Source organism: Naegleria gruberi (assembly GCF_000004985.1).
Source record: "Naegleria gruberi genomic scaffold NAEGRscaffold_34, whole genome shotgun sequence".
Taxonomy (NCBI): Eukaryota; Heterolobosea; class Eutetramitea; order Acrasida; family Naegleriidae; genus Naegleria; species Naegleria gruberi.
The window spans coordinates 179,606-192,856 of NW_003163293.1; the positions used below are offsets into that span (position 1 = coordinate 179,606).

The 13,251-nt window shown below is 33.1% G+C and overlaps 5 protein-coding genes across 5 annotated transcripts; all 5 read left to right on the plus strand.

Moving 5' to 3' along the window:
* Positions 1–1,259: 1,259 nt before the first annotated feature.
* Positions 1,260–2,742, plus strand: NAEGRDRAFT_50302 (uncharacterized protein; the record flags this gene model as incomplete). The annotated part of the gene is made up of 2 exons (XM_002675302.1): positions 1,260–1,446; positions 1,655–2,742. 2 exons carry the CDS (start codon positions 1,260–1,262, stop codon positions 2,740–2,742), a joined length of 1,275 nt encoding a protein of 424 aa, XP_002675348.1.
* Positions 2,743–3,012: 270 nt separating this feature from the next.
* On the plus strand, positions 3,013–6,051 carry NAEGRDRAFT_69413 (uncharacterized protein; the record flags this gene model as incomplete). Its single annotated transcript, XM_002675303.1, has 6 exons — positions 3,013–3,694; positions 3,747–4,094; positions 4,142–4,653; positions 4,694–5,391; positions 5,434–5,695; positions 5,752–6,051. The coding sequence occupies 6 exons, from the start codon at positions 3,013–3,015 to the stop codon at positions 6,049–6,051; spliced, it is 2,802 nt and encodes a 933-aa protein (XP_002675349.1).
* Positions 6,052–6,649: 598 nt separating this feature from the next.
* On the plus strand, positions 6,650–7,531 carry NAEGRDRAFT_69414 (uncharacterized protein; the record flags this gene model as incomplete). Its single annotated transcript, XM_002675304.1, has 1 exon — positions 6,650–7,531. The coding sequence occupies one exon, from the start codon at positions 6,650–6,652 to the stop codon at positions 7,529–7,531; it is 882 nt and encodes a 293-aa protein (XP_002675350.1).
* Positions 7,532–7,848: 317 nt separating this feature from the next.
* Positions 7,849–10,995, plus strand: NAEGRDRAFT_80313 (uncharacterized protein; the record flags this gene model as incomplete). Its single annotated transcript, XM_002675305.1, has 1 exon — positions 7,849–10,995. One exon carries the CDS (start codon positions 7,849–7,851, stop codon positions 10,993–10,995), a length of 3,147 nt encoding a protein of 1,048 aa, XP_002675351.1.
* A 378-nt stretch (positions 10,996–11,373) lies between these two features.
* On the plus strand, positions 11,374–13,244 carry NAEGRDRAFT_80314 (F-box domain-containing protein; the record flags this gene model as incomplete). Its single annotated transcript, XM_002675306.1, has 4 exons — positions 11,374–11,882; positions 11,926–12,032; positions 12,102–12,339; positions 12,383–13,244. The coding sequence occupies 4 exons, from the start codon at positions 11,374–11,376 to the stop codon at positions 13,221–13,223; spliced, it is 1,695 nt and encodes a 564-aa protein (XP_002675352.1). The 3' UTR covers positions 13,224–13,244.
* Positions 13,245–13,251: the final 7 nt, after the last annotated feature.

Consider the following 13,251-nt stretch of genomic DNA (forward strand, 5'->3'; position numbering starts at 1 on the left):
ATAAGATGATTAAAGATCTAGGATTAATATATTAGCTTCTTTTCCCAATTATTTTCTTATCTTTGGAAACAAAATTCAAAAGTTCCCTTCATTTACGTGTTCCAATACGTCATTTGATGAAGTTTTTCAACCCCATACAAACAACTATCCGTTAGAGGTAAAGAATTCTTGCGTTAATTATTAACAACAAAAAAATGTTGGCCTTTATCATAATTAGTCAAGCTGCAGTCTATTTGGGATTACTCTTCCTCGTGTTGTGTGTTGCTACGGGATTGTACTATTTGGCAGAGTTGGCTGAAGAAAATACTGTCATGACTAAGAGAGTTATTTCCTATACGATCTATGTAGGTTGATGATGAGTTAGCCTTGGAGCATAGAACAATTATTAATCATGATGATGAAAATTATCGGAATGAATTTGGAAATTAATGGAAAATAGCTTGTTGTTGCTTTACATTTAATTTTGTGGATTTTTGATGAATTGTATTTCAAGTATATTTTCATCGGAATTGTTTCTCATATTATTTATTATCAATTGCTTTCTACATTCCCATTCATTAGGGTGAAATCTCTCTCTTTTGTGTTGAGCATTGGTAAGTTTTGGATTAATGATTTTAATTATATATTTAATAATTATTATTCAGTTGCTTTCTGTATTTCACATGTTGGATGGTATTATTACTTTACTGATTTTTACACACCAATTTATGATTTTTCTGAATTGCTAGGTAAGTAGAGTTTGATAATATTTCTGATGAGCCTGACACTTCTTGTTTTAATTTAAAATAATAATATTTTAATTTTTATTTTAATTCAATAATTATTAAATATTGAAATCTTTAGGATTTTTCTTCATTTGTGTCTGGATTACTCCATTGGCACTGTTTGTAAGTTTGAGTATTGGAGATGTTCAATTGCCTGGACTTGGAATGAATGATGGAATTGATTCTGGAAATAGAGATATTTTGAAGAAGAAAAAGAACAATGTTGCTCAATGGATTATGTCCTTCTTGAATCGTTTCAGAAAATCCCAAGAAACTGCTCTTCCACAACATCAACCATATATGAATGTCAACAATTCATATACACCATCATATTAAATATGAAAAATCCAAAATACTATAAAAATTTATTTATTTCTTTTTTCAAATAAGATTATAATATAATTTAGATGTTGCAAAAACAAATTACATTCTGAAATCAATGAATTAAAGAAAAAGTAATATAATAATTTAATATTTATTCAAAGTATTAAAAAAATGCAGCAAAGAAATTCTTCATTCACCGTGGAAATATTTCAACAAGAAGTTTTGGATTACCTATCGGAAAGTTTAATGTTGAAGGAAAAACATGGATCGGAAGAATCTAAAAATTTACTTGTTAATTCTCTGTTGAGACCTCCATCCATATCAACCATTCGAGTGAATACTTATCATTATAAAAAAGGTGGAAAATTCTCAAGTCATGATGAAATTATGGAACAAGCAAGGAAGGATTTGGAAACAATTTTTCAAAACAAGTACAAGGTTGAGAGGAGTCCAAATGTTGATGATTGTTTGGTGATCCCTGTTAATGAACTCTCACCAAATTATTCAAATATTTCGGATCAATGTATGTAATCACTTATGTAATTAATTGGAATTTATTGAAAAAGATATTGTTGTGGATAGAAAATGTGGAGAAGCTGTACTGAGAGGAGCTGATGTATTTGCTCCAGGAATTTTGGGAATTTCAAAAAATTGTCATTCTGGATCTGAAATTGCAATTCTATGTGATATTTCTTCTCAAACAAAGAAGGGATTCAGATTTGAAAAAACCATTGAGGAAATGATACAAATTGATGAAAATACCAAGTACCAGAATTTCATCTATGTTGGAAATGGAATTTTGAAAATGGACAGGACCAGTATTTTCCAAGCCAATGTAAAGGGAATTGGATTGGAGGTAACCCAACCATTCTATGAGACCTGCTCCTTGAATGAAATATCTCAAACATATTACAATGAATTTTTCGCTCAAAATATTTGCTCCATGGTGGTAGCTCACCTTTTGGATCCAAAAAAGGGAGAAAAGATTTTGGATATGTGTGCATGTCCAGGTGGAAAAACTACACACATTTCAAATCTTATGGAGAATGAAGGTGAATTGATTTGTTGCGATAGACAGAAAGGAAAGGTTGACCTATTAAAGAAATTGAGTGAAAAACTTGGTTATTCAGTGATGAAACCAACAGTCCTTGATGGTACAAAGGCAACAAGAAGAGTTAACACTGATTCTTCTGAAAATCAAAAATCAAAAAAGAGAAAGACCAATGAAGAACAAGTATTTTTAGAGGAGAATTATTTTGATAGAGTATTGGTGGATGCACCATGTTCTGGACTTGGACAAAGACCTACCCTCTCATTTAAGGAATTTTCATTGGATTCTCTCAAAAAGACAGCTGAATATCAACGAAAGATTTTGGCAGAGGCTTTCAAGGTTTTAAAACCTGGTGGTATTCTTGTCTTTTCCACATGTACCATCAGTCCAATGGAGAATGAAGAAAATGTTTTGTGGATGCTTGAAAATTTCCACTCTAAAATTGAGTTATTGACACCCAACATGACAGCTTTTGCCAGTGAAGGTCTTTCATCCATTATTTCTGATTCTTCAATACGGAGTAAGGTCCTTCGATTTGATCCAGTAACAACTCCTGAAACTATTGGGTTCTTTGCTTGCAAATTCAAAAAACTTTCCAATTAAAACATTTCAAATATTTCAATACCTCTCTCTAATAACACACAAGTTTTGGAAATCTAATTACAGAGCCCCTGCCCATTATTACTCTGCAGTAATGTCTATTGAATATTTACTTTGAGAGAGCTGTGCACGATCCATTAGTTTTGGAGTGTTCAAATGGCGAAGCGACTCCTTTTGGGAAATAAAAGCGCCAAAATCACAATCTAAAAAATGGCAGCAATTCATCACACGCTTCCACTTTACAAATTGGTGACGACGGGAAGGATAACAAGGATGAGTGGTTTTTTCATGATGATTTTAATGGTGGCCATTGCTGTTGTTGTTTTCATGAGAGTCGATGTGGTGCAGAGTAAAAGATATGACCTGTCCCAACAATATGATCAGCAACAACTCACTGATGATTCCGAATTGTTTGTTAAAGTGTCGTCTGTGGATTATGAAAGATGGATGATGCATCAACCTAATATCGAAAAGGTTTATAGACTTTCAAAGAGAATAAGGAGAGCCAAGGCAGAAATTGATTACAAAACAGAATACCTCTATGTTTTGGGTGAAGATCACAATGGTGGTGCTTCTTTTTATATGGATGCGAGTGAGGAAATTATTCCAAAACATGCCAATATTTCAGTAGTATTTGATTATTTGGACGAAGCATTGGAATATGTCCATGAAAATAAGGATGATCCCTATTTACACAGATTTGTGGTTATTATGCAACAGGGTATTCACAAAGTGAAGGGTAATGAAGCAAGAATTTCTAGACCTTTCACTTCTATTGTTTCGGAGGACCCAAGATTTCCAGATAGAACCATTATCAGAGCCAATGATATCAATGGTCAGGTGCTTTTCATCGATTCAACTCATAACATTACAATTAAAGGTGTCACTCTGACTGGTGGGCACTTGGTAAATTTGAAGTTTTCTCACAAGAATGTTCCAAAACCTTGTGGTAGTGGTAGGTAGTTGACAAATTAATCCATACTGATAACAATTCTCTCAATTTATAGGTTTATTAATTTCTGCTTCAAGCAATATTTTGGTAGAATCTGTATTGTTACAAGCAAATAAGGCTGCTATTGGTGGAAGTGTTTGCATTTACAACTCAACTGTTGTCAACTTCCACAAATGTTTCATTAAGAATAGTGTTTCATTCATTAGAAATATGCTTCTTACAGATAGCTTGAATGGTTTACAATTTTCTGAAGCTTCCAATTTCAATGTTAATAACAGTATTTTTGCTCAAAATTTACCAGCTTCTAATGATCCAGAAGGTATTTATGGTTGTGGTGGTGGTTTGGGAATATTCAACTCAAATCAAACCATATTTTCTTCATGTGTTTTTGCCAACAATACTGGTAGGTAATCTATCTTAATAATTTTACTTATTCTAAATTATCAATAGCAATTAACGGAGGAGCCATATTTACAGTTAATTCTTCATTCACTGTAACCAGTAGCAGAATTAGTGGAAATACAGCTTATAATCAAAGTAGTGGAATTTATAGTGATTGGAATAGTGAGGTTTCCATTGACAAGGTTTTCTTCTTGGAAAATAGATGTGTTAGATTGACCTGTAAGATTATCTACTCACCAAAGAAGGAATATTTGGACGATATTTCAAGCTTTAGAGAAGTTGTTTTCCCTGCTATTTGTATTACTGGAATTATTCTTTCCATTGGTTTGGGCTTTATTGGTTTATTCGAATTTATTAGAATGGTCAAGCAGAAAAAAAGATGGAGCAATGTAGTTTGGGGAGACAAGATTTATTTGTGGCTTTTAGGTGCTTTGGGTATCTATAGGCCTTATGGATCTGTTCCAAGACCTTACAATTGGTTCCACAGAACCCTTATAGTACTCATTCTCGTTTTGAGTTGCATTCTTCAAGGAATGCAATCAGCTGCAGTTATGCCAGAAGTAAGTTTTCTTTTATTTCAAAATCTTAAACTGTGAAAAGTTTTTTGATCAAATGGATACTGTAAGATTCACAATCAGCGCTATTCAACAAGTAGTTTTCAATTTCATTCCTCTTGTATGTTATATTGCATTGATATTGGCTGTTAAGGCAAGCTACAAGAGATTGTTTGTCAACTACAAACCACCAATTCCAACAGAAGTTGAAGTTCAAGAAGAAAATGCTAGTCTCATTAACTTTTATCAAACTCAAATTGAAAAGGAAAATGAAAGTGTGAACACAGCATCTCCAGTATCTGATCTTTCTGAACAATCTTTTAGAAAAAAGAAGCGTAAGCATGCCTTTGATTGGAAGAAGGATACTCAAAAGACTGGTCTTCAAAGAAGTATCCATAATAGAAGAGCATTGGCAGGTGTTATTATTTCTGTATTGATTTTGGCATCCTCTTATGTTATTATTATTTTTGATACCATGTACTTTATTGATTCTAATATTGATATTGCAGCCACTACTAACCAACCTATTGGATTGGATACTATATCAAGTGCTATTTTCTACATGATGCATTGGCTTTTAAACATGTCAATTATGACCATGGTTTTGCTCACTGTATTCTTACTTTGTAACAGAATTAATTCTTATCAGAATACTTTCTTTGAAACATTATACCATCAGTTAGAGAGAGCTGTTTTCAATTTGCAAACTGGTGTCTACAGTTATGTTCACCTCAGAAAGGAATGGTAAGTATAGTATTTCATTTAATTTTCCAACCTATCTGATAGCAAACGTTTGGTGAGATATTCTTGGATTTTAACAATTTCCTATATTATTATTTTCAGTGGAATGTGTGTCAATCAAGTTTTAATGGTTTTGTGGGGAGGCTCAGAATTCAAATTCTTTATCTATTATGTAGCAGTTCTTGTTGTAATGCTTGTTCTCATTACACACGTCAGTTATACAAGTAATCACTGGACCAGTTTCAGATTTGATGACTTTTTAGCAGCAGTTCCTCACTCAATTACCTATGATTATGGTATTTTCTTTGTAAGTTTATTGTCATACACTTTTATTTAATATATAATTTTCATAATTATCAAAAGGTTCCTGGAGCTAATAAGAAACTTTCACTTCCAAAAACTGAAATTAATGACAATCTCAGACTCAATGATGGTGCATTCCCAGCTGGAGAAAGCAAGGATAAAGCTGAGCAATTGTTGAGAGATTTAACCTTCTTCCATATGTACATTCGAGATAGAACCTTTGCTTATCGTTTCCCACTCGAAATTCAAATGCAAACCTATGTCGTATTGACTGCCATTGGTTTATTGGGTTCCTCCTACGCCTTACTCAAATATGTTTCAAACTCATTCGAAACATCATACTATTATCAATATTTGTAGATGGAAATGTCGTCAACCTATTGACTGACTATCAACAAAATTGCAATTACATTGAGAAGTAAACTCCTTTTGGTATGAATAAATCTACCCTCTCAATGTTTTACAATAAGATTACAATAATGGTTTGCAACATGACAGGCTCATTTCAAGGGACAGTTCCTCAAAATTAATACAACCATCGTTAGACTTTCCCAAATTATAATTATACACGAATGGACTACAGTTTTTTCTCTCAACAATCAACAAGATGGATCTGGCACATCACCTATTGGAACAATTTGTGAACGCTTCGTTGTACTTCTTGTAGAGGTAATTTTCTGTAAACATGCATCCAATATTCAAATGTCTGCCTTTCACGCCATTGGAAGGTTTTTTTTAATTGTTCTCTTGACTTTTGTGAAACGTCACCATTCATTTTAGTACTAAGCTCGTCAAGTGTTTCATATTTTGACTTTGATGTACTGACAAGTGCCATGATTTGGAATGTTGTGTGACTCTTGACCAACAGGAGGACCATTAACTCAACGATTGAGAAAAAAAAACATAACTAACCAAATAACCAAAGATGATGCTAAGTAATCCAAGTCCTCACATCAACATGTTGATTCCTCACCACCAACACCACCACCACCATCAGCATCAATATCACCACCAAACTGTTGGTCAACAACAACAGTTTAACACTAGTAATTTATCACCAAATTTAATGCAAGATAAAACACCAGAGAAAATGGTCTGTGGTATTATACTCAATAACTGGAAATCTCGACACAATACGAAACTGTTGATGAGAAAAGCTCTCAATGATACTGATTCTATTGCTGCTGGTTCGATATTTAAATCAGCTGATATTGGTGGTGGCACAACATGTCTTGGTATTCAAAAGAAGAAAAAAACTCTTGATAACAAGGGTAAATTCAAATTTCACCAATATCAAGCTCCTCACGGTAATGGTTTCGATTCGTTTTATTCGAATACTTTATCATGTTCAGCTCAATCTGATGTGAAAAAGGTGAATAATAAGGCACTTTCTTTGACTCACATTGAAAGCAACAAACAATCTGTAAATAGCCACAATAGTCCATACATTGAAAAACAAGTAGTGTTCAAATTTGCAACACTTCCACATCAAACTGCCAGCCATCATGTGAAATCAGTAAGCTCAACTGTCATTGCCTCAACCAACATGTACACCTCATGTGGTACAAGCTCTACAAGTAGCAGCACAACGAGTAGTAGCAACACTAGTTCACAATTAAATTCAAGATCCAATCAATTAATTATGGATGATGATTATAACAATCATTATCAAAGAGTAGCTACTCTTCAAACTGCACCAATCAATTCCAATAATAATAACAATCAGTGGTGGAATTCTTTCGAACTTCCACAAATTAACAGTTGTCATCAAGCTACAACAACTACCTCTTCAGAACCATTACCAAGTTTTTCACAATTAATAAACACTCTTGGTATTTAAACACATTTAAAATTTGAAAATCAACCACAGTTTCTGAACTGTACTTATTATCAGATTTATCCCATTTCTTATTTTAATATCTTTTATCTTCTCTAAAGAGATCCGTTGCAGCCTTACTTTGAAAATTTCAAAAAAATTAATAAATTAAAAAATGGAGCACAACACACAGGTGAAAACACGTGTTTGGTGGCACTCTACTCTATTCAATCTGTATTCCCTGAGACTGGTATTAATCTCCGATATGCTACTTTCAAAATATGGGTGATTTGTGAATTATGTCATAGTTGACTCGATGTGTGGTCTTTTTTAAAAACAAAATGAAAAACTGTTATTTTGGTGATATTGTGATTGTGTGTGTTGATGAAGATGGTGATGGTGATGATCATTATTCGGAGGCTGGATATGAATTATTACAAAACCACTTAGATAGTGTAGCATGGGAAAGAGTGGAGAGGAATGAAAAGATTTATGATCATATGGAGAGTCTAATGAAACCCTATATTTGGTCAGGTTTGGAATATATTGAGAAAAATCCATTTCCAGACAATGATTGTAAATTGGTGTTTTATAGAGTGTTGAAGAAATTTGGAGAGTTATTGGAAATGGCTTCAGATGCTATCAAGTGTGATGAACGGTTGGTTCTTAAGGCTGTTAAAAGTAAACCTTCCTCTTTGCAATTTGCAAGTTTGGAATTGAGATCAAACAGAGAGTTTGCATTGAAAGTTGTTTCGTTTAAGACTCTTCATAGTGGTTCTCCATTTGAATTTTTGGAGAATTTTCATGGTGATTATGAAATAGCATTGTTAGCTGCCAAACAATATGGAATGGCATTGGAGTTTGTTGCACCAAAGTTGAGAAATAACAGAGATATCATACGTGAAGCAGTGGAAAATAATGGATGTGCACTACAATTTGTCCCTGAACAATTAAAAGATAGAAGCTTAGTATGGAGTGCTTTAGATTCATATTGCAAGTTTGAATTTGTACCAAAAGAAATGGAGAATGATAGAGAAATTTTACTTAAAGCTGCCTTACATTCAAATTTGAGCAGAATTCCAGACTTATTTCACAGTGACAGAGAATTCGTTCTTGAACTTGTAAAGAGAGATGGATGTTTATTACAACATCTTCCAATAGAGTACCAACAGGATAGATTATTTGTATTGGAAGCTGTAAAACGGAACCCTTTTTATTTAGCTGAGGCAAGTGATGAATTTAGAGGTGACAGGGAAATTGCTTTGATTGCTTTTCGGAAAAATCCGGATGTATTTCAATATATTTCAAATAACTTGAAAAATGATAGAGATTTCATATCAAGCTTGATATTGAATGGATATGACCTGTATAGATTACAACGGTTTGGTGTTGCACTAGCCAACGATCGAGATTTCATTTTGAGTGCGATGGATAATTGGCTTGACTTTTCAAATTTTATGGATATGGAAAATACTTACAGGTCAGACCTGGAATTATGTAAAAAACTTATCAAACTATATCCTGATTGCATACGTTATACACTATGTGAAGAACTGAAACATAACAAAGAATTAGTAATGAGCTTATTACCTCATAGTTTGGAAATACTTGAAGACATACCAGACGAGCTGAAGAATGACAGAGAATTTATTCAATACGCATTACGGTTGCATGACAAGTCATTACAGTATGCGTCGGACGAGCTGAAGAATGATAGAAGTTTGGTAATGGAAGCCATAAAATACGATAGCAATAACTTTATCTTTGCTTCTGACGAATTGAAAAATGACAGACAAATTGTAGACTATATTATTCTTCAAAATGCATCTTTAATTGAATTTGCCTCCAAGTCCATTAGAAATGAAAGAGAAATTGTATTGAAAGCTATCAAAAATTCATTTACTGATATTTCTCAATTTTTAGGTTATGAAATTATGGAAGAAAGAGAAATAGTCTTGGAGTGTGCTAAAAGGTTTGGAGGTTTGGAGCATCTTATAACCGAGTTTAGAAATGATAGAGAAATTGTTCGACATGTTATTCAAAATAATAAGGGTGAACAGCTTACTTATGCATCTGAACATTTACGCAAGGATCGAGAAATGGAGCTAATTGCAGTAAGGAATGGGCTGAGTTTGAAGTATGTCCATAACAAAATAGACAGGGAAATTGTATATGCTGCCGTAAATCACTATGAAAGAAACGTTAAATATATACCAGATGAATTCATGAATGATGAGGAAATTATCTTACTATCTGCTAATTATCGTAATTGTTTAGATTACACTGGAGAACAATTGAAATCAAATAAGGAATTTATTAGAAAATTGATTTCAAAAAATGGTTGTTTATTATCAGATGTAGCAAGTGAGCTGAAGGATGATAAAGAAGTTGTGATGGATGCTGTGACTTCAAATGGCTTATCACTACAGTTTGCTTCACAATCAATGAAAGAGGATAAGGAAATTGTTTTGTCAGCTGTAAAATCCGATGGACAAGCTCTGTCCCACGCCCCTGATCATTTTAAAAATGATAGAGAAATGATAATTTCTGCAGTTGATCATGGGTTTGCGGAATTTGATCATGATTACACTGCAGATAGAGAAATAGCACTAAAGGTAGTGAATAGGGATATTTTTTATTTCGAATACACAAAGGAACTGAGAATGGATAGAGATTTCATATTACAAATAGAAAATCCAAATTTCTCCCTTTTATCAATTTCCCCTAAATTAAGAAATGATAGAGAAATAGCTTTTAAGGCGTTGGACATGGATGGGAATGCTTTATTGTACGTCTCTGACGAGTTGAAGAATGAATTTAAAAACGATCGAGAAGTATTGTTAAGAGCAATTGGAACTAATCAAATAGCATTTGTTTGTGCCTCAGTTGAGTTGCAAAATGATGAAAAGTTTGTATTAGATTCGGTCTCAGTGAATGGAATGGTATTGAGATATTTACCACTCAAATTCAAGGATAATAGACAAGTTATTTTGAAAGCTGTTCAAAATAATGGTTGGGCACTCTTTTACGCACCATCAGAATTACTTCAGGATAGAGAAATAGTAATGAATGCCATAAAGAATACTGGTACTTCATTGGAATATGCTCCTTTCGAATTTAGAAACGATAAGGAAATTGTTTTAGAGGCAATTAAAACCAATGTGGAATCTTTACAATCGGCTTCATATGAATTACGGAATGATGAGGAATTTATTTCACAAGCTATGGATATTGATATTGAATCTCTTCAATATGCCAATTATTCACTGAGATATAATATTGATTTTCTTACAAGAATGAATAAGGAAAATAGGATTATTCAAGGAGCATCAGAACAGTTACAAAAAGTTATTGACATGAATGGATTACTACAACAATTCAAGCAGGAGACAACTAGCAAAATCTACAACTTCAATCCCATTACTTTATGGACAATTTCAATTTTATTAGTGGCTTTATGTTGTGGAATCAAATTATATAATATTTGAAGGTTTATTTTGCTTTACAATTAAATTTACAAAATTATTGATCCAAATATCACTAATAATATTTTGGAACAACAACTGAGGGAGGAACTATGACAATAAGAAACACACCAATACAACAAAAACAAACATTCATCATGACAGTAAACCAAAACAATGTTTTGGCAATAGCTGCCACTGATTGAGATTTTCTGTTTCCTGAATATTTGTATGTGGAATGAACAAACCAAAAAGGAATGCAACTTAATGGGAAGCAACCACAACATGCCAATACTACAGCTAAACATATTGAAAGAGTCAATGAAGAACTTGCTCCAGATTCTTCATCATAATATTTATCCCAATCTCTTGGTTTGTAGTAGTTTTGAAATGAGAATATCAATGGATGATGATCGATCAAGTTCGGATCTATCAATACAATCGGAGGAAAATACACCACCACCAATAGCAGGAATAACGAATGACAATGCTCTTGTTACAACTGATACTAATGATGGTACTGGGAATGTTGGGAATATTCCACCTCCTCCACCATTATCAAGTGTAGTTCCTGTTTATTTACCAGCGAATTTGATGAAACCAATAGAAGTAGTGCCACGCATACCTACTAATGGGTCTTTTTCAGACTCATCTGAAAGTGATGATGATGAGGATTTGGGGTATCATCGTCCTATACAACCACCAATTGAGACTCCTATCAAACCAAGAGTTTTTAAAGAACCAACTTATGACCAAATTAAACCAGTCATTGGAATACCAATTCCGAATGCAAATACAGATAGAACTAATGAAATTATGTCTGGATGGATCACTAAATATAATTATGATAATGTTCCTCCAGAAGCATTGATGGAAATTTTCAAATTTGTAGATGTCAAAACCTTGTCAACGTAAGTTTTTAAAAACAACTACAATTTTGAAACATTTGAATAGTTGTTCCCTTGTTTCAAAGAATTGGCACTTTGCCACACTTCATGACGCCTTGTGGGAAGATTCAGTGAGGAAATTATTTGAAAGATTTAACAATCAAGAATCTGACTGTAAGTATATAGAAATACGTGTGTAGTATTTAAAAACAATAATATTTGGAATAATTTACAACCTTATAGACTATGCAATTGATTGTGGAAGAATGAATAAGAAGTATGGTACTCCAATTAAACCTCCTCCAAAAATTAAAAAGATTGAGGATTATGTAACAATAGAGAATGGTAAAATTGTTTCCTATCACACTCTAAGAGCATTGAATATTGAACAAGGAAAGAAAAAACTCATTTCCAAATTGAAAAGAGACAGAAAGGAATATTGGAGAACAAAGTTCCAAGAGAAGTATGACAATGCCTCTTCGTAAGTTTTTGGAAAACAAAGTTTTATTTACCTCTTTAAACAGACTCAAGTATAGATACTTTTTTGGATTTTCCACACTTGTATACATTTCATTATTTATTTTCTTTTGTCTAGTTGCTGTCAATGATGCTATTCCAAAATCTGTAATTCCCAATTGGCATCTTTATAGCTTTATTCCTCTGTGGTTTTTCTTTTTATTTGGATTTGGAACTTTGTTCTTTGTATTTTTTATGTATACATCTGCGAGTAGAGATTGTGAGATACTAATACTGGGAGGTGTGATACTGTTGGTTGTTTTTGGTGGTTTGGCTTCTGCAATTTTATCATTTTTGAATGTGGCTGTTCTACCCGTGACGTATAATTATGATCGGTTTTCAGATCAGTATGTTATATCGTGGTTTATTGTACTCATTCCAGCTTATATATTTGCAGTAGTGATGTTTATTGCTCAGTTGGTTGCTGTAGGAATTGTATTGATTGAGGACTGGCTAAATCAAGCAACTGTCAAAAAGAAATGGAAGCATTTTGGAGTGGCAATGTTCTTTTCAACTATGAACCTTTTAATGATTGCAGGTATTGGAATGGTAGGCATTTCTCTTGAATATCCTACATTCTTTCCAATATATTATCCAGCCATTCCAGCCATTATTGTAGTATTAGGATTTATCGTTGTGGCTATTAAGGAATTGTGGAAAGATAGAAATAATCAATATTCAAGTGATAAGTACATTTTGAGTTTCGGTTTGGTATTTTTCATAGCACTGGCTATTAACATTGTCATCATTGGCTTGTATCCATTCTTACTGAGCTACTCGTGGTTCTCTTCTCTCTTACCGCTCACAGCTGCGTATGCCTTTGTTTGTCGTGTGATATATGAAGGTTAATGATAAAATGTATTTAATAATTTACTAA